This window comes from Echinococcus granulosus, assembly GCF_000524195.1.
Source record: "Echinococcus granulosus chromosome Unknown EG_S00001, whole genome shotgun sequence".
NCBI lineage: Eukaryota > Metazoa > Platyhelminthes > Cestoda > Cyclophyllidea > Taeniidae > Echinococcus > Echinococcus granulosus.
Window position 1 is genome coordinate 3858632 of NW_020170381.1, and position 27616 is coordinate 3886247.

The 27616-nt window shown below is 39.7% G+C and overlaps 1 protein-coding gene across 1 annotated transcript; it reads left to right on the forward strand. All coding sequences in view use genetic code 11, as the record gives it.

The window, feature by feature from the left end:
- Positions 1-2702: 2702 nt before the first annotated feature.
- EGR_00409 (hypothetical protein) lies at positions 2703-27616 on the forward strand (the record flags this gene model as incomplete). Its single annotated transcript, XM_024489658.1, has 11 exons — positions 2703-2941; positions 8076-8216; positions 8303-8397; positions 10120-10283; positions 10367-10388; positions 12170-12288; positions 15972-16415; positions 22970-23310; positions 24933-25018; positions 25512-25784; positions 27396-27616. The coding sequence occupies 11 exons, from the start codon at positions 2703-2705 to the stop codon at positions 27614-27616; spliced, it is 2145 nt and encodes a 714-aa protein (XP_024356336.1).

The window sequence follows — 27616 nt, forward strand, 5'->3', positions numbered from 1 at the left end:
AAGGCAATAAGATGCTTGAACATTCCTACCTGACAACAGTATATCATTTCGAGAAGCAAAGGCATGAGCTAATATAGGCATCGATGGTCACCTGCATAAATTCTCAGGCTTCAAGCGAGTGAGCATCTGCTGCTTTCCCACACCAAGCAAAGTAGCAATGGGACCTACAAGTCTGGCACTGAAAAGGCATTAAAGAGATGACATCTTTTGATTTGCCTCCATGGCAATTAAGGCGGCACGTAAAAAAACTGTTTTGCAGAGTTTTCATGTGAACCTGGCATCAATACTGGAACGAGTACATAAAACACCTACTTCAGCATAAATATTATGGCGTACCGTATAGACATATAAGCTATTGGTTATCAATTTTGAACGGGAGACTGGTGTAGAAAAGGGCATTAGGAAGTCAGTGAGCTTTATAGATTTCGAGCTATCTATGCAGTTTCCTGTTAGACTGATTAATAGACACAAGCTGTAAAAATTGCATTCGTCTCAGAAACCACTTCTTGTAGCACAACTTCGAATGCGCATTACCTCGTTAGTTGTTTGGGGGGGTGAATTTGCAAATAATTAATGAGGAACAGCGAGAAATTGCACGCTACTGATTGTTTGTTAGTAAAAGATCGATTACACTTTCAGTTATTGGTGAAGGCAACGCAGTGAGCCGGATCAGTTCAATTTGTTAGTTCAAATTTTTGTTGGCCTATATTTACAATCAGAAGCCATCATCATGTTCAATGACATACCTGAGACTGATGTAGCTATGGACGACAAACAAAATGTTGTTTTTAAGGCAATCAAGGCCTCTTCATATTTTCAATGATAGCATAAGGCCCAAAATAACTAAAGCTTGCGATTTACAGTTCGCTACCATAAAAAACCATTAAATTATCATGGTTGTTGGGGCGGGTAATTCTGAATAATATAGAAGACGACTAATTTTGAGCAAAGGTGGAGGAATCAAAAGATCGTAATTCGAGCGAAACGAAGCCTTTAGCTAAAGCATCACATAATAAATAAAATACTTATTCGTAAGATTAAAGCAAATCATTGCGTGGTAGTAAAGGAAATCTACACACAGACGCTTTAGGTACGCTTAAATTGGTGTTGCTACAATCAAAGAGACACGAGCGATCGAGGCACCGTTTGAATTGCATGCACAAAATTTTTTAACACCCTACGATGATGTAAAGATAAGAAAATAGGCGCGAGGATTGATAATACCTCCAAAACAGTACACCCGATTCAGGTGGAATTATTTTCCATATTTGCAGGCAAAAACGGAACCGGCGTCTGTTAACTTCCCCATAAAGAGAATATTTGCCGGTTCTGTCAGGTTTTATTGCAGAAAGAGCAGCATTACAATGATTCATGGTGGGTTGCGCAATTTTCGCAACTGAATGGAGATTTTCTCTCAAGATAGTACCATTGTACGAAACTGACGATTCAACTCGAATATCCCAAATTGCTGCATCTGCCACTTGAAGTCACCGTACATCAGGCTGCAAGCAATTCGGTGGACGATACAAGTAATCATGGCCCATGCGTACCCATATTTATGGATGTTTAAAACAGATAATAAACAGCTTTTAAAGCAACAGAAATAGCCGAAAACAAGAAAAATCTATTTGATAAAACCAGGGACTACAGAAAAAGGGATTAAATTTTTGCTGTTTAAGTAGAATCAAAATGTCCTGCCTGTCATGACAAGTAAAGAAAAATGGACTATCTGTATGGTAAGAAGTGCTTCATTTCCACTTGGAAACACAATAAAGTTATGATTACGAAGGGGACGTTAATCAAAAATGCTCCCCGAGCATGTGTTAAAATATGAATTTTAAAGGATGATAAATCTAAATATCTGTGTCGTTCATCTACCCTGTTAGGTGTGAATTCCAGGAACACGTAAATAAATAGGTGAAAAACATCTTTAAAGGTATGTAACAGTGAAAATCAGTTATTTATACTTTACAAAGGTTTAATTTAGAGGCTCATGAAAGCTCAGACGCCTTACTTGTCAGGTAACTACATGAATCACAAAGCCTACTCCTTGAGCAGTCTCTTAATGTACTACGTTGGTTGTTTGTTTAACCTTTGGTGAAGGGACCACTTAGGCGATGCGACATGAGCCTCTGCCGGGTGGCATGGACTTCGAGTCATGTCATTAGCGCTCTAGCCCTTCTGTATGTCGACAATACACATTCAGTCCAAGTATTGTTTTCGTTCGTTATCAGGGAAGTCAAAGGGTGATGAAATCAAACACGACTTTAAAGGATATCTATCCTGATTTCTACTGCTGGATTATAAACCTTAGTGGAGCGAAAGAAGCACATATGCTAAAAATGGGAAAATCTATGCCATTGCTTTCAAAAGAGCGGAAAATAAAGTCTACTTTTGGCAGCTACCTTAGTCCCGTGGTCTGCAGAAGCGATACTAGCCTTGAACCATCTAAAAAGTTTGGTTATGGAGTTGCCCATTGTACTTCTATGAAACTATCAAATATGTGAACCAGTGATACCTTCTCAACTTCTTTACTATTTGGTTAGAATCCAGGTAGTGGGCATGGCTTGGCAGGTCTGAAATGGGAACAATGTGGCGAGGAAAAGTAAACGCGAATCCCTTCTCCAAGGAACTATGTTTAATCCTGTCCTTTGTTACGTGTCTCTGCTTTAAGGTCAGTGTTCGTATGGTTAGCGATAGACATGAGCGTAGGGCAGCAAATTTCCTCGTCTCTCAATATGATTTCCAAACGGGACGAAACTCCAGATCTGGTTGAACTGCCGTCAAGTATTTTTCCGGTTGCATGGGAATTTGTCGAAGGGAACGGTTGGCTTTTGGGTGCACTTTACACCACTGGTTACGTCATGGCAGCTGTCGCAGGAAGTGACCAAGGGGAGCGCTGGGACGACGCTCGAAATAAGGGAAGGGGGTGGTTGATTGCGTAACTTTCGGATTTGGTGTAGGGTCCACTTAGGCGCTCCTTCACTGTACCTTTGCCATAAGGGCTGGTCTCTGAATCATGCCACTGAATCCGAACCCTTGTAAGTCGAATTTACATATAATGACCTCAATGCTCTTCACAGCAGTTTCGGGCCGCTAGATTTTGGAATTCCATTAACTTTTAGCCCGTTAATGAATAGATAGTCCACCAACTAAGTAAGATACCTAGGTTGGAACCCAAATAAATCACAGAGAACTAGCAAAAGTCAATTTTTTGCCTTCTCAAAATACTTACTAACGCATATAACAGTCGAGCAAATATTAAACAAAAAAACTCTTTATTTAAAATAACAGAAATAACCAATAAGGACTGGGAAGGAGTAGACTTTTCATGAAGCGAAATTCAGTTAAGTAATGCAAATGGGATTTCTCATGCTCTTTTTTCTCTTCAAATACCCCAATTCTCCTATTAAAACACTTTACCAAAATATTCTTTAATTTTTTAAAAGAATAAATAAACATAACCTTATCGTGTTAATGGGAAAGGTACAAACCAAAAGAGCAAAGAAAAAGGAATTAAAATATTTTGTCAGAAATTTCGTTTAGATAATGGTCTCTTTCCAAACCACATCCCCAGTCATAAGACCATTACCACACAGGGGCATTATCACACCTGCATCAATCCAACATTTTGGATATGCAAACCCTTAAGCGTTACGCCTGTGATTAATGCCCCTTCCACAAGCACCAAAGACAAAATTATTTATCTACGCTTTTAGCAAAAAAGTTTTTTTTATCTGCATTGCTTTTTTGCCAGATTGAAGTATGGCGCCTGCCTCTACTTACCCAAACGAGGCTAAAAACACGTCCTATCTCCCTATTAAGGGCCGATGATGTCACGCCTCCCATTGGCCAATCACATGAGTCGAGGACTTCTCATTGGTGGTGATGTGCTTCCAGTGGCCCGGAGGTGGCCATTTGATCTCACCACCTTCGTGGGCTTCCGACGGTCCCTTTAATGAGCACGGCCCATTCACTTGAGCATTCAATCACATGCGCATAAGACTGTAAGTCTGCCCAAACTTGCCTAACCTTACCTCCCTTTTTTATTGTCTCAAATTGCATGAATCTAATAAAGGTGAGGGAATAAGTTTGCTCGTTTTAATAGCGGAATCTAGGTTAGTGTAGAAGACTTTATTCGTTGACAGGGGGAATGCAAAGCAGATGCGATACTCACTAATATAAACGGTTGCCTTACGAATTATCTCAGGTCCTTGGAGAGACGTTCCAAATGGAGCACAAACTTCCTTGATTACATGATACAAGCTTAAAAATACGACCTTTTTTCTGCAAACGTCTGTTTCCGTCATCTAAAGTAACTCCAAACTACCTCCTAGTTGGTCCATTACGTAGTTAATAAAGTAGGCACCGAAATCCCGGAAGGTATTATGAATACCTGAAAAAATAATCTAAGACCTAATTTATTATCGGATGACCAACTAAAACGGTTTCAAGAGGTTCTTTTGCTTTTATTTTCTTTTGTTAACAAGGCCAAATAAGAGAGATATGTTTAGTGAAAAAAGAGCATCATCCACCCTCACTTGCATGTTACGACATCAATTTTGTCACGCTATAATCAAAATTTAACTTGACAAGGGGCTTTGCAGCTCGCTTAGTCACTTGACACCGATATTGCACATGGTACGAACAAGCCATTTGGAGGAAAAAAATGGGGGCTTGTGAAATATCTATCTTCAGAAAAAATCGACTTTCAAAAGTTCAAGCCCAGCTATCACACTGAAATGCCAGCCTTCATTGCTAGTTGTGGTAAAGGCTACACGCAAATTTTTTGTACCTGTACTTTTCCACAACTTGAACAGCTTCCCGACTAATAAGTCTCAAAGAACACTCATTTATCTGTGAGCTTCCGCGTTTAATTTCTTATTTACGACAAAAGGCCAGAGTAGAAAAGCTCGGAAACAGCAATGAAAGTTAACAAAGTTAGATGCTTTTGGCATCGTTTCCTTAATGACAGAGTTGAGCATCTAGGAGCAAATCAAAGAGCTAGCAAATTTTATTTCTGGTCCAAAAAGACATCTTATTGCCTGATTTACCCAATTATCTGGGTGTTCAATGGTACCGCCTCGCTAATAATGCAGAGGTGAAGATAAGGACAAGCCATGTTATAGGTTTTAGAACTCATTTGATTCGCTTTTCTGTTTACCAATAATTGCTTTTGTCTATACTTCTAGACCAGCATGACGGACGTGACTTGAGTTTCTTTGTTTGGATTTACTTTAAGTAGAAATTATACAAACCCAAGTTTGTGCTATTGTAATTAGATGAAAATGATGTTCATCGTGTAGGTCAATGATTGCTTTTCTCCGCTTCAAAGAAAAGCGAGTTTCGGCATGCCTACAGACGGAGAAAGCCGACTATTTTGTGAGCAAATAAAGTTGGAAAATATGAGAGATGCTTTACCGTAGATCAAGTGGCTGCTATGAGGACCAAGGCCTGCATCGATAACCTTGGGCAGTTGAGAAGATTTTCGCTTACCACTTTATGACCCAATTTATAGCGGTACTTGTAGAATTCTTATCATGCATTTTATGAAGAATGTCCAGTCCTTGGGTAAAGCCTACGCGCACTTAGCATGGAGGACTGATAAGAGCCTCTTTCAATAGCTCTAGCTAACGCTACACCATTCAGTACTATTTACACAAGACCGCCTAATAGCCATCCCATTTACTTGCTACCAAAGGTATGCCACTTCCACAGGTTGGAGAGAAATAAATACCTTTTAGTAGAGCGCCTATTGAAGGGTTTCAAAAGTGATGCAAAAGTCCGGACAGTAGGGATTTTCCCCTTCTTAAAGATGGGCGTAGATGATATAATACCATTTTAAGCTTTACAACTCTTCAAGACTTTTCTGTTATTTTTAACTGGTGTAGATAATACTTCTCTTTCTAATAGAGGAGCGCTATGACTATGATCAAGTTGTAAGGTAAAATACAAACAATATGGATGTCGATTTTGGACTTTCTGGTCCGTTGATGATACCGAATCCCACCATACGCATCCATTAAAAACTCGTGCCACTATTACTGGATACGTAAGTCAGAGGCTGCTGAAATAGGATTTTAAAAAGGCGATTAATCAATTAGCTTAAATAACAAATCAACTTTTGTGCTTAGATTTTACCCTAACATTAAGCGGTACAGTTTTCTTTCTAGATCAGCCACAGTAGAAGTGCTGATCACTCTGGTCATTCTATGCCTACTCATTTTCCGAATTTTTGTTTGGTGGAGAGCAGAGGGAACTCAAGGGAAATCGACTTTTAAAGAAGAAGAAATTTCAATTCAAGACTCTGGACAGGAGGCATCATTTCCCTCCCTCACCTTTTGCAACGCCAATCCTCTGAGGTGAGTGAGCATCGAAACAATTAGTGGGGAAAAGGGAAAAAGAAGAGAAGAAACATTCTTCATGCGGTCACGCTGGTTGAGCAGAAATCATTTCCATGGCTGATCTTCTGAGGCTCGGCTGCATGCTAAATTTTATCCCATTTTAAGGGAAAAAACACCATTTTGAGAGAGCTTTTCTCCCTTTTTTCTCATGCGTGAAGCAGCTGCATTGTTGATGGTTGAAGAAATCAGGAAATCAAAACAAACATTTTTTTCCTGACTCCTCATAAGCAAGTAAAGTGATCTTTGTCAGAATACTTTCAAAGAAATTACAAACTTACACAAGAGTATTAACGATCCAAAAGGCAAAAATTGGGGTCAAAAAATGTGGGAAGAAGGTAAAAAATATTAAATTACAAATTAAAAATAAAATGAATTAATTTAGTGGCCATTGAGATATTTGCATTGCAGTGCTAACCCAACCTTTCGCATAGGTTGCACGATGTTCTACCTAATCACGCTGTCTAGATGAATGCCATTGGTGTGCCGCCACCCAGCTCACTCATTAGTTCACTTTTCAATTTAAACAAAGGCTACTAGAAGAAATGTTTGGTTTGGCCGGTCCCGCTACTTTTGTTCGCAACGGTTAGTTTAAGCGTCGCAAGAAGTAACTAAACGCCCCCACCTACTCAATTTACCATAGATAGCAAAGCTCAAAACACAACATGGTTCTAAAAAGATACCACTCATGCTAACCTTATTATGCCAATCCAAACAGTTAAAGCTAAAAAAAGGACAGTATCATGCAGCGTCCATTCACAATGAATCAGGAATCTGTGTTTCATTTGCAGTCCACATATCAAAAAAATTGGCTTATTAAATCCGTAGCTATGTGGCGGAGGACTAATGCCTTGTGCTCATTCGGGTGTTATTTTGCCACCACATGGAGGGATGGAGGTGAGGTGATGTATTTTAATTGTTTCATTTCGCTCATCCCTTGAACTTTGAAAACTTAACAAATTAAAACTCATATTCGGTCGGTTGGAAAGAAAAAAGTACATCGAGCGCATAAAAACAATCCCGAATAGCTTAATAGCATTAAAAAGAATGGAAAAGAGATATAATTTGGGGTGCTTGCTATATATAAGATGAAGGGAAATTCTGATACATAGGATAAATTTGCCTACTTCGTAAATATGTCTAACTACAATCAGCGCCATATGGTTTGCTTAGAGAGTTGTATGGGTAATAAAAATAATTAAAAAAAGCGACATCAAAGTCACAAAAGATTTGTAACAGACTTGCTTATAGCTACTTGTCACTTAGTAAGATTGGAGCTGTACCGCCCCTCCCCGAGTTATTCCTGGTGACCTAGTAAAGCAACAGAATACAGAAGAAGAAGAAGAAGAAGAAGAAGAAGAAAAGAAGAAGAAGGGGTTTTTACTAGTGCAAGAAGGGTTGCAGGGACTGTGACGATTAGGGCGGACGCCTTACTGCCCCATCAGGAAGCTGAAAGGAGCACTTCAAATTCTTGATGTACAAATACGAGTAGCCCTTCAAATTTCTAACAAACGCAGCAAAATAAGTCTACACGATCCCTCACCGTAGCATGAAAAGATGGCATGATCAAACCTATCAAAATCTGATGGAGCAGTAGCATTGTGTCGGATTGGATTTGTGACGTGGTCTCGTGTGATTTGAAGGTTAAGCTACAAACTGTGCTTTTATTTGCAGAGCAACAGCTCTCTACTCAGCGGGACTTTACGACAAGGTTTCTCAGGCTGTACAGGACCCAAGGTTTACTTTGCAAGATCTTGACTTCTCCAATGAGCAGCTTCAACAATACGCACATAGTATATTCAGTATGCTCAAACGGTTTGTCCAAAGTTACGATTTGCCACTTATTAGCATGAATTCATCTAAGTAGGTAATCTGGATTTCGTTTTTGTCCACTTTTGCAGGTGCAAGCTAAATAATGCCGAGTGCAACGCCCAGAGTTTTGAATCGGTAAGAACAAAGCACGGAATGTGTTTTCAGCTGCGAATTCCGAGGCAAAGTGAGTGTAATTGCGTTGTGGTGACCGTTAGTTATCATGACTCAGTGGTTTCCATTATTTATGAGTAGAAACTACTGCCTCTTATTACTTGTGTTAAGAAGCATTTAGTCGGTAGTATGAGGGAGAACTCAATGCAAAGCTTTGTACTCCAAGTTTGGCTATTTCAATCAACGGTCAGCCAAGTTATTAAAACGCTTATTTTTACTTCTGCAATAAATATCCTTTGTCAGTAAAATGACTGCAAATTGAGACAATGCTAGTGGGCTACATAATTTCGTGACGTAAATTTCCGAAGAACTAATATTAATGTACTTTCTTGAGGGAAGTTTACTTAATCTCGGAATGCCAGGGAGAATTAGTGACTTTGATTTGCAGGATAAATGATGAATAAAACAGATATCAAAGAAAGAATGGATTTTAGACCTTAATTATAAATTCTTTTACCGGAAATGAACTTTTGCGAATGCTAATTAGCATGAAGCTTAGTTTAAATAACCTCTGCCTAATTAAAGAGCTTTCACCCCATTGTTCTTCCAAAATTACAGTAATTACAGGAAATATCAAAGTGAATGAAATGCGTGTTTAATTAAATAAGGTGAAAAGTAGAGGTGAGACTAAAGGCCCACTCTGGGTGTAGACATTCCTATCCCAATGAATTAAGGGATGGAAGGGGAATTCACGCGGTGCTGTAAACACACAATTGGCGTTAGATTGATGCAACCTTCCGCCTAACATAGGTACCACCGGCTTTAATAACAATAACCACTGTGTTAAAAAAGTCGCATTAACTTTTTAAGAAAATTATCAATGCTTAGAAGGAGAAACGTCCGAGACCTACGATCGCAAAGTTACTTTTGAGACTCATTGTTCACTAGCTTACAGGAAACAAATAGGAGACCTTATTAGCCAGCCATAGGCCAAAGACTTAATGAAAGAAGGCCTAACGTCTTGAACTAACTTTAAAAGAATCTGCTCAAGCTTGACCTCTTTGTCGAAGGCTTCGCGGTAAATGCTCCCGCCTTTCCGAAGAATACTCCTGGAATTCGCATGTGCTTTTGCGCATGTTGTTCCAATGATTGTCTTCCCTGCATATGGAATCACCAACAAGGCGTTCCAGAATTCGATGACTATTTTTAATTACTCTGCATTTCAAAAAGTATTCCAGCTCACTTCTGAATAGTCTTATCAAAAAAATGAGCTTCAGGCAAAGATATTCCACATTTTGAATTGCTTATAAATAGTAAACTCTGCGCGTTACATTTGTTCCCAGACAAATAAGACACTTCTTTACTTACCTCTGGCCAACATTATCAGAGACACATTCATTTGAATCGGCTACAGTGTACCCTAATAAATGGTGTCTGGGCTATTTTACCTCGTAGGCACTACTCTAGTCGTAAGCAAACTGATCCTGTAATTTCGCACCGACTTTCGGTAGTCCTATTTTCGTAAATTTTGTGCTAACATAGAGGACAGAGTGTTTCGAAATCCTCCTTTTAATTCGCAAAACCTACCTCTCTGTGTAATGAATGCTCTAATTCACATAAAACTACACAGAAGACCCCAATACAGATTCCTATGCTTGTGAAAATTGCGGCAGTCACAGTAATTTTGCGTTAAACTTGATTAAAAAGCTCAAATTTGGCGCTTTTTCTAATTTTAATGTCCAAAATTAGTCTGCGGTATGTTTGGAGGGGAAATTATTTTTGCTTCCCTTTACAGAACAAACTCATCTCGAGATGATTTTAGACCCCGAGGAGAGTGAATATGTTCTTCCAAACGACGGGTTTACGGGCTTTTTGATCGCCCTCAACTGTTCCACCAGCGATCAGAGCGAGTTCTTCATTGGCAGCGGATTTCACAACATGATTCGCATTTCATCTGCGGTAGGTAGGACTCAAAGCTTGCGCCATTGCAGTTGCCTTGTATTGAGAAGTAATTCAAATTTTTTTGTACGTTTCCCTTTAAGGCTCCTCATAACGGCGTGGCATGTAAGTTGCTGCCTCTGTTGTCACTTTGCTATTGCCTAAGTCTAAAATAGAATACAGCTACCTTATAAGGCCAAAACACTTGCGGCTTCCTGGAATGAGGGGCTGATTGGAAGTTACTTGTCTTTGTTGGTCAGCGTTTCACTTAAACTCGAGCCATTAACGCTTGCATTATCAAAACCTCCCACACCTGATCCCGGGTTTCTCATCCAAACCTAGTGTAACAAAGAGGTGACCCTTGTCCATATTATCCTATAGTACGTAATTACTATGCTTTTAAACAAATTGAAAATGGTTTAAGAATATTCTTAGTATATGGATACTTGCATCACTCAACTTTTGAATGACATTAAAATTGGTCACTTAAGTGGTGTAAGCTTGTGGTAGAAATAAAGAAGGACTGAAGATTCTGAGTTTCCTAGCTCAGACATTGGTAATTCGATAGTCATCGGAAATAGAGTGTTTGGTTTACCGGATCACTGCTTTAACTTATCATTCAATCAAAAGGAGTTTTTTTGCCACTGTACCTGGTGAGAGCTTCCAATCCTCAATTGCAATGACGGAGTTATTTTTCTACGCAATGCCGAAACTGCCCCGGCCTGGTGACGTATTTAGGGTCACCCATATGTCACATGGCTTCTCCATTAGTTTATGGTGACTAAATGCACCTAGCTTTGTTTTAACCTTGTAAGCCGAAGTTCAAATGGTAAAAACAGCGTCTACAGCACTCAGGAGGATTGTGAAACAGCGATTGGAGCCTAAAAGGTAGTACTCCACGCAGTTGCCCACTTGATTACTGGCGGCACTGTCAAACAATTCTGGCCCATATTGTTGGTGTTTGGGAGAACAATAAGAACTTTTCCGGAGTGAATAATCATCACTACAAACGGAAGAGGCCGTCCCTTTGTAGCCCACCTTGTGACCAGTTTAAGTGGAAATTATTGTCCAATTTTAGACGCAACTGTCAAGCAAGGCAAATGTATGCAAGCGCAAAGGTCACGTTTGAGGGTTTTTAAGAGATTCAAATTAGAGGATTATTTAGAGCCTACCTAATAGTTTGAGTTTTAACCCCACTGAGGGCTGTTCTTTGATCGCGTCGGCAAGTGACACTCCCTTAAGCGTCGTTTCAGCGATTCTGCATCCATCCTCATAATAATGGAGATCTAGAAAAGAAATCTCTCTAGCGCCATTTATACTCATTTGCGGGTCCTCATTAATTTCGCAGCACAGTAAGAACGCCATGATAAATGTTTGCCCTAGGTTTATTTTGCATTCTGAAAGGCAAGTGACTATGCTCTGCTATAAAATAATGTTACTGAGTTGGGTTGCTAAAGCTCTTGCACCCTGACTCATTCAGACATAATTAAATAGTAGCAAAAAATGGTTTAACTTATTTTAAGGTCTATTTAATACCTGCTACACCTCAAAAGCGTTGCAATCTACTGGGTACACCTTTATGAGTAGTGCAATGATAAAGTAAAACACTGGAAAAGCCGTTTTCAAACCGCTTTGGGGCGGAAATGGTTGAAAAAGAGTTGGAAATTTAGTAGGTGTATACAAAATTTAATACTCAGATGATTAGCTGGCTGATTTCCTTTTTTCTTTAACTTAAAATCGGTTCAGGCAAAGTCAGTTTTGCATGTCAGATGGGGTTTTATGAGGCTAAGGGGGAAATTAACAGGGTGATTCCATCAGTCGGAAGCCATAAAGTAAAGGAAGATTCACCTAAATACACTACTACCACACTGTCTGAAGGAGATAAGACATTTCCATTATCTTTATAGGTGACAGCGAAGGTTCACAACTGCAAGTGGACTCGATTACTCAAACCGTGAGGTCAGCGCTCTATCAAAGCTTCTTCCCGCGGGATGACTCGGGGCATTCAACGGCGGATGCAGAAAGGGTAGATAGATAGGACCATCTTTGTTCTTTTTCCGGTTATTCCTTATTACTTAAGTCAGTGATAACTATTTAATCCACTCTAAATATACTAGGGATGCTTATATCATCAAAAGAGGGTAGAATCAAAGGCCTTTTTCTTTGTAATTTTGTCTGTTTGTTTACTGTGGACGGTTTGATGACGTAATTTCCTCAGAAAAGTCCGGTTAGAGCAGATTTTGTCTCCATTATGGCGACGGGTATGATTAAAACCGATTCTTTGTGATTGCGATTTCTCCACCTTTCTTTACAAGGACAGAAACACATATTTTCTCGGGTGTTGAAATTACCATTACAGTTAGGATTTTAAAATCACAGTTAGAACAAAGCTTGGTAATTCTGGGTGGTAAAAAGTTGGCAATTTTTAATTTTTTGCAAGTGATGACTCTCTTAAAGTTAGAAGATGATGCCTCGATATTAAATAACTTTCGTTTCTAATAGACATTTGAACAAAAGGTGTAGTTTGAGCAAAGCGGAGAGAGAGAGGGCATTTGCCTTTCCGCTTGAGCTCCCTCTAATCGGACTATATGGTATTCCCATCGGTTACAATGGTGGAGGCGGCAGTGAAGCGCTTTTTCGTCTCCAGACCATAAGAAAATAGACCACCAGTCTAGATTACTCATAATATGCAAAGGAAGCTACACAAAATAAAACTAGGACAAGTTTTCTCTTATCTTCAGGCATCGGGAGGGATATTTAAGGAGGAAGTTTTCCCACTTTAATGACTGCAAATATGAAGAGCACGGTTCCAGTCATTCACCACTTCTAACTAATGAAGAACCTTCAAGTTAATTTGTGTGAGGCTATTACTTGGCAGAATAACTTTATCAGAGTTTGGGTCCAAATTATCGTAGTAGAAGTAGAGAGCACGATGTTGGATGCAATGCTCCGTTACTAGTGTTTTGGCTTACGATAGCGGATGTGGCGCAGATTGCGCGGACACAAACCAAAGCAGCTGCAGGCGAAAGTGTGGTCAAGTATAGAGTGGACATAAAACTTGAATAAAATTGCTGATCTGTTTCATTAATAGACTCTACAGATTCATCCATAATTGTCCAGGAAATGAAGCATGAGCGAAAGACATCACCTCAAAACGCAGATGGTAAATGGTTGATGACTAAGTCCACTAGAGGAAAGTAGACTCACTTCAGGGTCGCTCATGTGGAGAAATGGCTAACTGGGCAAGAATAATTGATGCTTACTCTCTTGACACCACATACACGAGGTAAGGTGAGATGATTTTAGAGAGAAGTTTCAGCGGTTACTGTGTACAAAGTGATCATCAATTTATTTCAAAGCATTAATTTTGGAGTTACTGAGTCAACAGTCCGCTAATATATTGCCTATACTTCTGGCACTCTCTCCCAGTAATTATAAATGTGCGTTATAAAGGGATTTATGCTTACAAACACCCTTCAATAAAAGTCGGTTTTTAGCTTTGTCTACTACTTGTTAAAACCCTCCCTTTTGCAGTAATTTTTCTCAATTGGTTCCTTTGGGTTTTGCGTGCAAAGTTAACTCTGTGCTAATATGGTGTCTGCAAAAGCTAATTTTATGAAGCTCTCCTGTCTAGGATATGTTTTAAATTACGTGCAGAAGTTGAGTCATTAGGTTTAATTTCAGATAGCCTACTTTCTTCTCTACTTTTCATCCCAGAAATGGTCTGTTAATAGCGCCTTATTCAATTACAAATAGCGTCTCGAACACTGCTATTTTTGCCCTTTTATTTCAGTAACAAAACAAGTGAGCTGCTTTTGCACCCTCTGACAAAGGAGGCTTTTCCTCTGACCTTACCAATCAGTAGTAAGTCAACAACCACCTTAAAGGGGGTAAAATGCCAATGGAAGATATTGTAGCCCCCTAAGTCTTTCCTGAAGACTAATAAAAGCTTAATACCAAGGCAGGATATATATTATAAGCATAAGGAAGGGCTGAGGGCTGCTGGTATAGCCTGGAATCCATGCAGCCCAGCCGAAGTACAATGACCATGCCCTGCAGTGCTCGCGAAACCAAAAAGGAGCTAAACAAAAAATCATCGTATCGTATTGTCTCTCCCTCTTTTTGGACATCGTCCCCGTGCTTCTCTTGGTCAATCCCTCACGTCGGCCATCACAACGTAGTCGATGCCGAAAGGAAAAGCACTTACGAACCAACTGCGTAAGTTATCAAATTTGCGTGCAACTGAAAAGAAATCTGACTGCAATCTCACTGATTTCTCTTGACAAATCTACTGGATCTAAAGTTCCGTCCTATTTAAGAGCCGTATTTGAGGAAGAGCATTGCAATGGCCATCATCTATATCCATCGCTTGTCGTCAGAGCTTATGGTGGCTTTGTTAGGATAGTGCTTCGCGTCAAAAGTTTCTTGTTACTTTTCTCACTTCAGTGCTGGGTTCTATCCAGCTAGTGGAATGGTAGGAGAAATATCACGTAATGATCTAATTGATATCTTCATGCAGGAACAGCAGACAGCTCCTTAATAAACTCTTCCAGATGGTTCACGGCTAGTGCTGCTTCCGTTGTGATAGCTTTCCTGCAGATCACAAGACCAGTGTAGTAACGAGAGGTAGTCGCCATTTTCGGCCCTTCCCTTATGGGTCGTCACAGATTCTTCCATCCTTAGCATATACATCACTTCCGCCCCATTAAGATTTAATATTCAGGAATGAAAATCAGGAGAGCTGTTCTTTAGGGTCGGATTCGCTTTCTACTGCCACTTTCCTGAAGAAAAAGCAGTATTAACATTAGGGCAGAATATGCATTGCCGAAGTGCAGAAGCGTTGAGGGCTGCTGGCATGGCCAAGAGGCCTTTGGTGTACTCGAATTTAAAGCAAATAGTTAAACAAACAACTACATTATTGCAATGTCCTATTTAAAAGCAACTTTTAATCTCATCTTTAAAGTAGGATGATGTCTGAAAATGTCACAGAAACTAATTTTCAGCTATCCATATGTATCTTTAATCAATTTAATAGCTACACCTTTGCTCAGGATATTTTTACCAGATACAAAATAACTCACAGGAATCTGGTAATTTCTATCCATGTCTTTTTAAACACGATTTTTCCTCCTCCTTCTCCTCCTCCTTGTTCCTCCTGAAGTACTACGTTTCTCCGGGAAATGGTAAATATTTGCAGTAAGAGAGTTATATAAATTTTCATCGTGTCTATCTTCATCAAAGCACAACTACAGCGCAAATATCTTTCATATGATGCTGCGCTGTCTCCGAATTTTGCATTAGTGATTATAATTGCTTCTTGGTGAAAACAATCAGACCCTTCAGTATTCTATCAGTGAAGGAACGAAAGCGCGTTTTGTATTTAAGTTTTAAGGCTAAATTTTACATGAGACTTTACTAGCCAGTGCAACAGTGAGGTAAACCCATCGTTCTTTAGTTTCTGTTGACGTGTAAAGGTGACATTAATAGAAGATGAGCGGAAGTAATCTCTTAAAGCAACTTCAAGGGTACCCAGGATTCAAATTTATAAAACACTTTAATTATCTTTTCTGTAAAAGCTCTGCTGTTTCCTCTCCCAAATAATACTGAGGCGTCTAAAGTAACACCTCTAAAATGGCCTTAACTTTTTTAAAATTATCATACTTGCTCTTTTGAATTAGCTTAATGAAACCATTCATTTTGACGTTTTAGGAGGCACTAAGTCGGCTAATACAACAGCGCGCCTTTCTGCGATATATGAATCGAACGGCTTTTGAAAAGGTAGTTCAACTGGCACGCGACCTAACGAGCATCCACGTAGCGGCTGGTTTCATCGCTGACCTAATTCGGCAGGCGACGCACGCACTGAAAGTGGAGACGACGATTGTGCCGCAACAGAGTGGCTGTAGTGCTGACCTCCATCGCATTGCCTCGCGACTCCTCGTAGACTTCCTGGAGGCACAGGAACGCTGGTCCGACTTCTCCCCCGCCTCCGCTTCCTCGTCCCTCTTTACCTCAGGCCTTGTGATTGATAGTGCTCCGCTAGTCAACACCTCTGTCAACGCAGATGTCGAACTGCGTCTTGTGGAGTGCTTCTTCGCTGCTCAGAGCATCGGCACACGACTACAGTCACATCTTCGTGACCTCATTCAAAGCGTGAGTTATCTGCTGCTTAAAAACGAATAATAGTTGAACTTGTATTTACAAGGTTCGTTCAAGTCGTACCCTGACCCTAGCCCAAACGGAATAAGGGGGAAACAGGAATGAGGGGCAGTCGTTAGTAAAGTCCGAATCAACTTTATATCCCAAAAAAAGGGAGTTTCAAAATATGCAGTAAAAGCTGGCTGGAGTTTACTTCACTAGAATGGTAGAAACTAAAATTTTCAACAGCGTTAAATCAGCAACATGGCCACCGTAATGAGTCCAAATTAAACCCTTAATGGAATCACGATGGGGAAGAGGTGGATAATCTTGCAAAAAGCCCTCTACATTTATTTTTTTGGAGGCATAAAAACTTAAATTAACACTGTGGATATAAACAAAGTATTTTATAGTCTCCTTCTTACCTTCTCTCGAGGTTTCTTTACCTTCTTGATGTTCAAATGCATTCGTTGCTAAGCCCACCGCATTCTATAGTAGTCGGAGCTGCAGGTAAAAATTGGTACAAAATTTGGCGAATTTCTTCATGCGAACAGGTTGATCATTGGTGGAAAATACAACAACCCAGGTGGGTCTTGATGACTTATTTTAAAAATACCCAAGTGTACCCCAAATTCTACATGAATAGGTCAGTGAGGAGCTTTTATTGCTTATTTACAAGGTAGTATAAAGTATATTTGTGACAATTATTAATCCTTTCACTTTACAAATATTGAGGCAATTTTTAGCAAAGCCTACTAAAATTAGTGTTTGCAAGGGAATGTTGAAGCCTTATTTCCAGGCATCGTCAGAGAGATGACGAGGCTATGCAATGGATGGACCCTAGCAGAGAAAATAGACCAGCATTGGTTAAATGACCTCATGGTTGACAGCAGCTATAGTTCAAGTTCCCCTATCAGAGGTTTGAAGACTAGTCGTATAGAATAAGTTAGAAGCAACTCAAATTTGTTGATGTGACGCGAAAGAATAGTAACCTATTTTTGAATGCAGAAAACAGCAATAAGTTATAGTTTAAAAGAAATCCCGTTTTTCCTCTCCAAAACACCTCCCGCTATTTCAATGCATTATTTACTGCGCATTTATTATGGCCCTAGCATTTAGAGAGGTGCTACACCACCTTTTACTATTCTCTTTGATGGTTCAAAAGCCTCTGAGAGGGACAAAGATGATAACTCTCAGTTACTAACCCCTTATCTCACTGTCGAGGGTGTAATAGCTGCGTAGGCATGTCTCCATCTACGGGCGAGTGTTGATGTGTGGTTTCGTAGGTGTACTTGGGTGTGAAAAAATTAAGCTGCTTTGAAGGGGGAAAGATTAAAGGACGATGTTGGTGGCGGCGACAGCAATGAAAACCGTCGTTTAGTCGCGTGGCTTTTTGGAGCATTTTGGCAGAAAGAGAAGAGCATTGAGCATTGACAAAGCCACTTAGGTTGCAGGGTAAGGGATTTTAGCTTTAAAACACCCCATTCACCCCCCTATTTGAGCACCGCGTTCCACCTTTGTTCAATTTGGACGGAAAAATAGACTGCTCACGATGTTGGTTTGGTGGTCGAAGAATTTCACTGTTGTTTAATGACATGTATTTTGTGTCATAAAGTGGCGCACTCATTTTACTTTGCGATATTTTTTTTGAAATTACACTAAGAAAACAAAGTACCAAATCACGCTATTTTTAAAGCACTCATTATTGAAGTCACGGCTGTTTGAGTACCATGATAACCTCATCTTCCGCATTTCTGTTGATTTAGTTGCATTTGGCTCTTCTCTGCGCAAATTCGGAACACCGTATTATTGAGAGAGAGGCTCTTAAGCTCACCTGCAGGGGAGTCAAATTTCCTGAAGTTGTACAGCCAAATCGTCTCCTGAATAGGAGATCTGATGTCATAGCTCGGGATCTTAGACTGGAAAGTAACTTAAGCAACTATAGTAGAGAATGCTCATGGGACAATCTAAAACTGGAATAGCAATTACCTGATTTTTTTGTTTCTAGCCGAATTAAGAAAACTACGAAAACAAACCTTTATAAACCCATAATTTTAGTCAAGGAAAATATTGGATGTTGAAAGTCGTTAAAATTGTTTCCAAACGCAAATGCCATCCTGTAATTATTTGTACCACCCAGGACGATTGTGTTCACATTTTGCCTGTACTGACAAAAAGGGAAGTTGAACCCTCTGAATAAAAGTGTGATATTTATAAGGAAATCGCAAAAAACGATGCTTACAAATCAAAGACTTCCGGATTTGCAATAATATTTACTTAAAAGTGGAAGCAACTTCATTTAAATGGCACTTCACGTCATGTTTAATGCCACTGTAGCAGGATATGGCCAAAAAGTTAAATAGCGTAAAAAATTTACCTGACTAATATGGCATTCGTTTCCGTTCCATATTCTGGTATTTGGTCGGAGGTTAAGATGGTAATAATGTAATTTTAATTTTTTTTCGTCTGCCTAAAGAACAAATCACTATAATAAAGGCACAACAATTGAGGTCAAGATCTGTAAATTGGGCAGGCTCAAAGGCCACCAGTAATCCCCACCATATCTGATTCCGCGGTAAGACTCAGGATACAGAGGTGACTCCGTAATTATATCTTGTTAACATTTGGTGTCCATCAATCACTGCTCGATAGACTACCTCTATAAGAAATGGAGCAAAGCTACGTTTTTTGTGCCTTCAGGAAGACACAAGTAAAAATGTCTTTGCATCGAAGGTAAGGAAGATACAATCCACGCATGGCTTTGAATGGGAGAGCCTTTTGATCCCCTAATCAGCAGAGAAATAAAGTTAGTTGAGTCTACCACCGATGAAGTCTTACCATTTTTGGGTAGATTTCCGAAGTCTTAGGCTCAAGGGTTCGCACCACGACATAGCTTGGTGCCGAAATGTAAGTGATTTTGGAGGTGGTCTGGTGTACTGAATTGGAGTCCAAGATGTGCATTTAGCAACTTTTCCTCAATATACTTGTTCCCACGGGTCATTGGGTGTTACTCCTACAAGTATCTTATTTTCACACCAGATAAGCAATGGTCGAGATGTTCTCAGTTGTTAACCATCTTATTATCCCACTTATGCATCCTGTCATTTGTTTGCCTAAAAAAGAGCCACCAATGACGATAAGTTTGCTGTGAGAAGGCTTAAACAGCGGTAATAAACTTTCCACAAATGGTTTACAGACATTTTTTTGCTATTTCCTTCACAAAAACTATTTTAATTTGCCGTGATGTGTCGCATTGTGTAGAATTCGAGCCACCAGATGCTCCATAATTCTTCACGGAAAAAGCCAAGCCTAAAATTTTTGAATTATGCTGTGGCTGTTTAGCGTTAAAGATCAAGTTAACTGCAAAACATTATAAATTAATAAGGCATTGGGCCATTAATATGATTCGCAGCATTTCGTGTGATTAACATCTTGCAGTCGGCATCGACACGTGTAGACTGAAATTACTACCTATTACGACGTAATTTTAAAATCATTTGCTTGAAAATACAGATTTATATAGGACCTCATCATACAGTTGGACGAGGACTTTTCCAGAATTTTAAGCTTGATTTAGGTGGATGATAGTGAATTTGAAAGTTTGCTGGAAGGAAGAGCAAGTAAGGAGTAGCTTTGACAAGTCGATGCATGTGTAAAAACGTAGAAGCCATTTAGTTTGATAGTTCTAACATTTGGCAATAAGCTGAAATCCCTTGAGGTTACAGCATGCAAGTGAACCCTGTGTACACTGCCTAGCATTGCACTGTACTACTGAGATTCATTCTAACAGTCCAAATCCTTTGATCAAAAGGCACGGCAAAGTGCCGGGGCGGAGTCTAAAACCGAATTAGAGTCCCTCCATTACATCATCTGCCCTAAAGCCAGAAATTGGGGTTGAAAAAACCATAAAATTAGTTTTATTGTGAATTACAAGTCAGAGTCATAAAAGCAAGAATTTGGAAATGCTCGCATCTCGTAGCTTAGATGCAGGCAATACCCAGTCCCAGTTTGCGTATCTTGAAACTTTGGTCATGTATTTTATCCTCATGGATATCTAACAGTAAACGGCCTTATGAACTAAAGTCATGAGTCTTTTCGTAGGCAAACAACCCCTGTTTGTTTGAGTTACATACCGGAAAGGTCAAATTGTAGGCCACAAGAATTTTATCCTTGTTTGTTAGCCTCATATATCAACGCTACGTCCAAAAACTGTGCTCAAATCAGAACTAAAGCAATATTTTTGACACCGAAATATAGGTGGAAATGATAAAGTGAACCCTAAGTGTGTAGAGACCCAAATCTCAACTTCACAAGAAGTATATTACGCAAGATAAAGTCATCAAAAATTGACAACTTTCTCTCATTAGTATGTGACAAAATTGTCTAAAAGTCTAAGTCACAACATTGGGATGAACTTAAATGCAGTAATCAAAGCCTCTTGGACATAAAATTTCCGATATATTTATAAGGACTTTTCTTATTATGAAGTTGGCAGTTAAATAAAGGCTAAATGAGACAACTGCCACCCATAATAAGCGTCGGAGTGAAGAAGTCTAATCATGAGTGTTTTTGTAAATGAGTAAAATAATTTAGTTTTGAGTTAGCCATATTTAAAGTAAAATTTTGGCCCAAAATACACTAATATGAGATCAGACATTTATCTGTACGATCGTATACTAAATTATTCGGTTTTTTACACTCAGGTGGTAAAGGAGATTGAGATTTTTACATCTTCGGTATTAAGTAAAGAGACAAATCACTGTGGATCAGTTCAATTGTGAAGAAAAGGCAACTTTGACCCAATAATGTTTGGTTATAACGCACCTTACTTCTATACCACGCTGCAAAGGGTAAAACAGCCCTGGGTAGATCAAAACCTACTACTTACAGGTGTGGATCTGATCGTCATTTGGATGCCATATAGTGCCTTTTAAACTTTACTAATGCATAATTCACTAGCAGAATATGTAATTTCGAAGTAGAGAAGGGTCGGAGGTCTACTAGCGTGGCTTAGAGGTCATACCGTCCAAAGGAAGTACAGAAGTGGAGACCTAAGTTCTTACGATACTAAAGCGAAGATTTAGACAAATAATCAAATAATTACCTGGCCTCCCTCCGCTTCCCTTTCCCCAGTCAACCTCCAACGACCGCCATCAAAAGGCAGTCGGTGCTGTAGGGAAAGCATCAACTTATCAATGTGTCAGTAATCGAGCTGGCACACAAAAAAGCAAATATTTGACCGCAGCGTCGTTGACCTCTCCCGGCAATTCTACCAGATCTGAAGTTTGGTCCGTTTTGAAAACTGTATTCGGAAAAGAAAAATGTGCAGGCCCTCGTGTATTTTCGTAGCTAGTGGTAAGAACACAGGCCCAAAAGCAGTTATTTAATAAGCAAAGGAGATTTTAAGCCGTTTCTTGAGGATAGAGTTTTTATCTATTCCACTCTGCCACTTTATTACTACTTTAGTGCTGTATAGCCTAACCTATCTGGGTTCTATTCAGCTAGAATGGAAGTGGAGAAAGCTAAACGCGTTCGTTTACCATCTTCATACAAGTACCGCAGACAGCTCCGTAACGAGCTTTTCTAGGTGTTTTAGTGCCTGTGTCGCTTCAGTTGTCAATGTCATTCTTGCAGAATACGGGGCTATGGTTGTTCTCAAAGGTAGATGTCATTTTTGGCCCTTCTGTTAGTATTCGTCACAGATACTTTAATCCGAAGTATATGCACTTCTTCCATCACACTCAGTTGTGGAAAACGGGATAAATGTCAATTTGGGTGGGGTTTGCTTTTCACTGCCACAAAGATATCGCCCCAAAACTTCTCTGAAGATGAGAAAAGACATATTGCTGAGACCGAGTGCATACTACCTACGTAGAGAAGGTCTAAAGGCTACTGCCATGACCCGTCCAGCAAAAGTACAGAAGTGGGGCTTCAGGTGCCCCTAAAACCAAAACGAAGAGTTAAGCATAACAATCAAAGTCTGGAAGCTACTTACATAAAACTGGTAAGAAGAAAAAATTAAAGTCTATTTACTAATTATTCACGTAGGACTCTGCAGCAAAACTAGCAGCGGATCTGCTACATTGGGAGGCAAAGGTCACCAGAAGATGGTCTTAAATTTTGCCACAACTATAAACAAATTATTGCATTTTAATACTCTACAGATAGCTCTTTATTCTATTCATTTTAAAACAGTCTTTGAAAATTAAATTTGCGGGTTTTTGAGGAAATTCGCATAGTTCCTGGAAAGTTTTGAGATCAACCTATGATGGGCTGTCAGGAATGACTTACCAACTTTCAAACATTAGCATTGGAGCTTCTCAGCGATTGTTAAAATAAGTACTTTCCTTGTTTCTCAAGATCAAAATTTAAGACAGGAGAATCCTTTCACATAACCGCACCAACGATTTTCCCCTGTATAACATTAATTTTCTTCTGACCTTCAAAACAGCCTTGTCATCCCGCATACCAGAGCCGACATTTCTTCGAAAATTGTTGAATTAATTACTCAATTAGTTTATTTGAGACATAGAGTAAATATTGGCTGCTTATTTATTATACTCACATAGCTGTTAGAGATATTCGCTCCTCGTGGCCTAAATCCGGATCCACCGGGTAGTGACCGCACATCCAACTCGCCAGCATCGCCTCTGCTGTCGAGTCGTGAGGTGTTTCAGCCTCTGTCGGTGAGCGAGTTGCTGACAACAGGGAACGTGACGGTGTGCCGGCGCGTGCAGAGTGTCTACCGAGCGCGGACCACCCTGCTGGGTGAACGCGCCTCCGCGGTGGTCGCACTCATCGACCGCCTTAACGCCCGACTGCACACGCTCACTGCGGAGAACCGCGAGACGCGCGCCCATTTCTCACTCTCACAGTCGGCAAGACACAACGCGCCATACCCGGTGGCGAGGTTAGTGGTAATGTTGGTGGCGATAAAAACACTTGAATCATCACATTGGAAATAATCGGACGATAAAATTCTGATTATAACCCGGAACTGGTACGCAATAAAGCGGAATATTCAATAATGAAAGGCTAACCCACCCAAATGCCTGTTATTGAAAAACTCCACCCAATGAAAGTTCAACCGGGTCTATTACTTCTTAAACTCTACTTTATCATAATACAAAAACATTTGCAAAGAAAAATCTAACTGAAAGCAACAGATTGCACCATTAACTGCTCAGCCCAGAGTTAAAAACGGAGGTATAAGGATGGTATTAATGTCATGCTATCTAGGAACGAATTCTTAATGCCTGATCCTTAAATCCGTAAAATCCAACTCCTGAACAGCATTTAGGGGACCTGAGGGCAATTTACACCAGCTACTAAATTTGCTTTGTAACTTGAATTTGAGTCAGCCATGAAAACAAGTTTATCATCTTTGAAAGGGTCCGTTTATGTAAATAGGGTGATTTTCAAATAAGAATGTAATTACAGCATGAGTTTGAAAACTTCAAAGTATTTTAGAAGCCACAAGCCTTAAACAACGGGATTGTGCAAAATCGCTTTTAAACTGATAAGATTTAACCAATGCTACAATAAGAAGTGGGCAACGGAGGACACTATCTATGAAGAAATTTTATTTCTGTAGATTCATTTGAGCTGTGATCCATCAAATGAAACAATAATGAGGATTTCTACAAAACAAATTTAAAGCCCTTTTCCTGAATTAAGCGAATTTTGACACCCTTTGACAACACTTAAAGTAAAAACATACTACACTTGAGTTTACGCAGAGTGATGCGATAAAAAATTAGAAACAGCAGATTCGTCTTCCGGAAAGGGCCTCTTAACACAGGCCTGCATCAGTGAAGCAGCAATCAACCCTCCTTAATGTCGAAGTCTGTCAGAAGTGGAATGGAAATTTCGTATCACCGAAACAGTCTTTGATTACATGCCAATGTATTGGCTATGAGGCGTAAATGGAAGATTTCTTGACTAGCCTGTAGATTTTTTTTAATCCAAAGTAATACGAGTTTCGAGAAGTGCATGTAAAAATTTTTTTCTTAAAGTTTAGAACAATAGTTTCCTACGACGGGCTTGCGCATATCCTGAAAACTGTAGGAAAAAATTCTCTAATTACGAAAGATCAAGAGGCTAAATGCGGGCGCTTCTAAACTGAATAGCCTGCAACATAAATGTTTCGGAATGAAGCGTCCTATTTATTCAAGTGATGGAAGATGAATATGCAAGACAAGATTGTAAGCGTTTCAGCACTTTTCCTAGCCACCGTAATGGAACATCACTGAAAAGGCCAAATAACCACTATGGACTTCTAAACTTGAAGCAGCAAGGAGAAATCTGTGTCTCACCAGGTAGCAACGAGTATATTTACTACCGACTGGTTCTGATGCCTTGTTGTCAGGCTTGACACAGGAAATATCCCTGTAGTAAGCCAATGCTTACAGTTTTTTGTATCAAGCAGGATAAGAGAGCCTTTATGCTCGAAGACCACTTCAAACAACTGTGTAATGGGAGAAAAAAGTGTTCCTTATAATGGGAAAAATGTGTACTCTTTTCCCATTTCAGATATGTGTCCGCGTCAATTTCAGTGAAAGAACAGGAACGATCAACTTCTTGCTTCACCCTCTATTCGCGTCCATTCAATCGCTTCGGTAAATAAAATTATTTCATTGTTTCAACTTGTTTTAGTAGATGTAAACAACCAAAAGACCTTATTAACATCTGAAAACTATTGATTTGAGGGCAGAAAACAACATTTTGCAACAAGTATACATAGAGGCCAAATGCACATTTAAATAAGACCAAAAGGTCGCAATGACCAACTCGAGAGTCGCAGAATCAAGCCAATTCATAACCTTTATTACCTGACAGATCACATTTATTTCAATCTTGACTGAAGCTTTATTGGTGCAGATACCCGTCAGTGAACCCCTTATCCATCCTCAGCCTTTTATTATAAAGAATGCTTAAAGTTAAGCTGTTTATAGCGCTTACGTCACTTTGGAAAAAGTTGTCCCCTTAAGAAGTAAATCTAGTCTGTAGCAATTGGCTGGGAATCGATACGTCTGTGCTTAAGAAGAGGGAGGTTTTTGAGGATCACGAAGGAGAAAAGTAATAGGAAATCTTTTCAACTGCCATTTGTAGATCATCTAATCGGAATCTTGTCAAGCACAGTAAGCTTATGGCTCACCCTCATTTTGGTGATTGAACTGCATCGTAAGAATTTTCGTGAACGAAGAACACAACTGCTTCGGCTGCATCATCTACCGCTAAATGTCGGTGCTGCTACTGCAGCCACATCGGCCACCAGCGTCCATGAGAATAACGCCAATCCGCTTTCCACAGAGATCTACGACCACTGCAACCTTGTGGAGTCGCAATCGATCCCACCGAAACTGATCCAAATAAAGGAAGGAGGTATGTAGGTGTCAAAGCTTCTGTTATACTCTGTTTCCACCTAAAGGGCCATTCGATGTTCTTCCATTCTGTTTAAGGCATAAGTAAGTGGTAATACATTTTCTAATTTTAGTGACAATAAGATGTATTAAATGACAAAGCTCGGGAATCGGCATTTCAGTTATTTAAAAGAAGAGAGATCATTCATAAATGCCCACTTATAAAGAGAATCAAAGTAGTGGATTTAATGGATGTATTTTCAAAAAATTCTATTTAAAAGGGAAGCGATTTCATCAAATAGAGACAATCTGTAAAGCAATGAATGAATAAACTCTAAAACAAAAAGTTTGAGAGTGCCATCGAATTACCTAAAATGACAAATTCATCCTGTCAAATCATTAAGCTTATGACAAGATCACAAAGCCATGGAAAATGATTTGCTGCTTCTGTGATTTAATGCCCACCAAAATCGAACTCACAAGTGAAAAAGACAAAAAATCTCCACTCCGTAGTCTTTTGGAACGCTTGTTGACTTTGCACATAAATTTGTAGCTAAGGGAATCACATTGTTGGCTCCGTTAGGGCACATCTTAAAAACTCGTTGGTAATAGAACGTCCTCAATTACAACTTTGAAGATTTTCTTTTAACAATGAAATTTCAATTAACTACATCCTTTTTGCATTCTAGATAATGAGAATTCTTATTTTTGTCAGTAATTTGACATTTTGATTTCATGTCAATGGCTCATCATGATAAGAAAGCCTCCCACTGGATGTAGCATTGGTGGACTTAATAGTCTTGCTAGTCAACGTCAAGCACTCCCACAATTCAATGCATGCCCACCTCATGGTTTATTATTGTGAACTGCAAGGAAAAACAACTTATTAAATACACTGGTCTTGAGGCAAATATCGTCACTGTGCAGACCTATTAATTCTGGGACGTTTAAAGGGAAATAAAAGCCTTTTTTTGCTGTGACCCGTCTCGTAGTGTGGATTATTAAATGGCGACTGAGGTGGCTATTTATAAGGATGGAAAGCTCATTACTTGTACCATCAAAATGGCACAACTTTAGCAGATGCCAGAGGATAGGGGAGATTGCAGCTGGCCGTTTGATGAATGCGCATTTTACTGATTATTTCAGGTCTGGAAAATCAGATCTCCAACTTCCACTTGCAACCCTTACATGAAGTGGAAGCAGCTATCCCTTCAAGTGCTTAGGTTGGCGAGAGAGTAGATGGTGATGAAACCCAGTTTTGTCACTGAAATGGAATGGTTTGTAAAGCCTTTGATGGGAATACCCAAATTTGCTAGTGCAAATCTCAATCCCACTTATACTTTAAAGCTTTGAAAATTTATTGAAGAGTGCATTTCTACTTGTACAATAAGATGAATGGGAGAATAACCTCACGATTCCCACTGCATAATCTGGTTGCAATTTGCTCGTGTGTATGGTACTCAAGCTATCTTGGAAGACATAAATAGACACGGAGAGGAGGGAGGAGACTAGACGAAGAATGGTTGATAAAAGAGAGCTGAAGACTGACTCGTGTTCAAGTGAACAAGTCTGGATAACCGTGAATCGCAGTTTGTTATATAACGTTGAGTGATCAGCTTTATGTGATGCTCAGATCCACCGGAAATGTGGTTGACGGTGCCAACGTCGATGTTGGAGATGACGACCCACTTGCTTCCAACACATAGGATGCCACCGACCATTCTTTACAAGCGCCAGACCTCGCAGAAGCCCTCGAAGACAACGCGCAGCCATGTGGAGCTACTTGAACCTTCTGCCTCCGCCTCCTCCTCCACACAGACTGTCATTTTGGACAACCTTCAGAATAGATTTTGA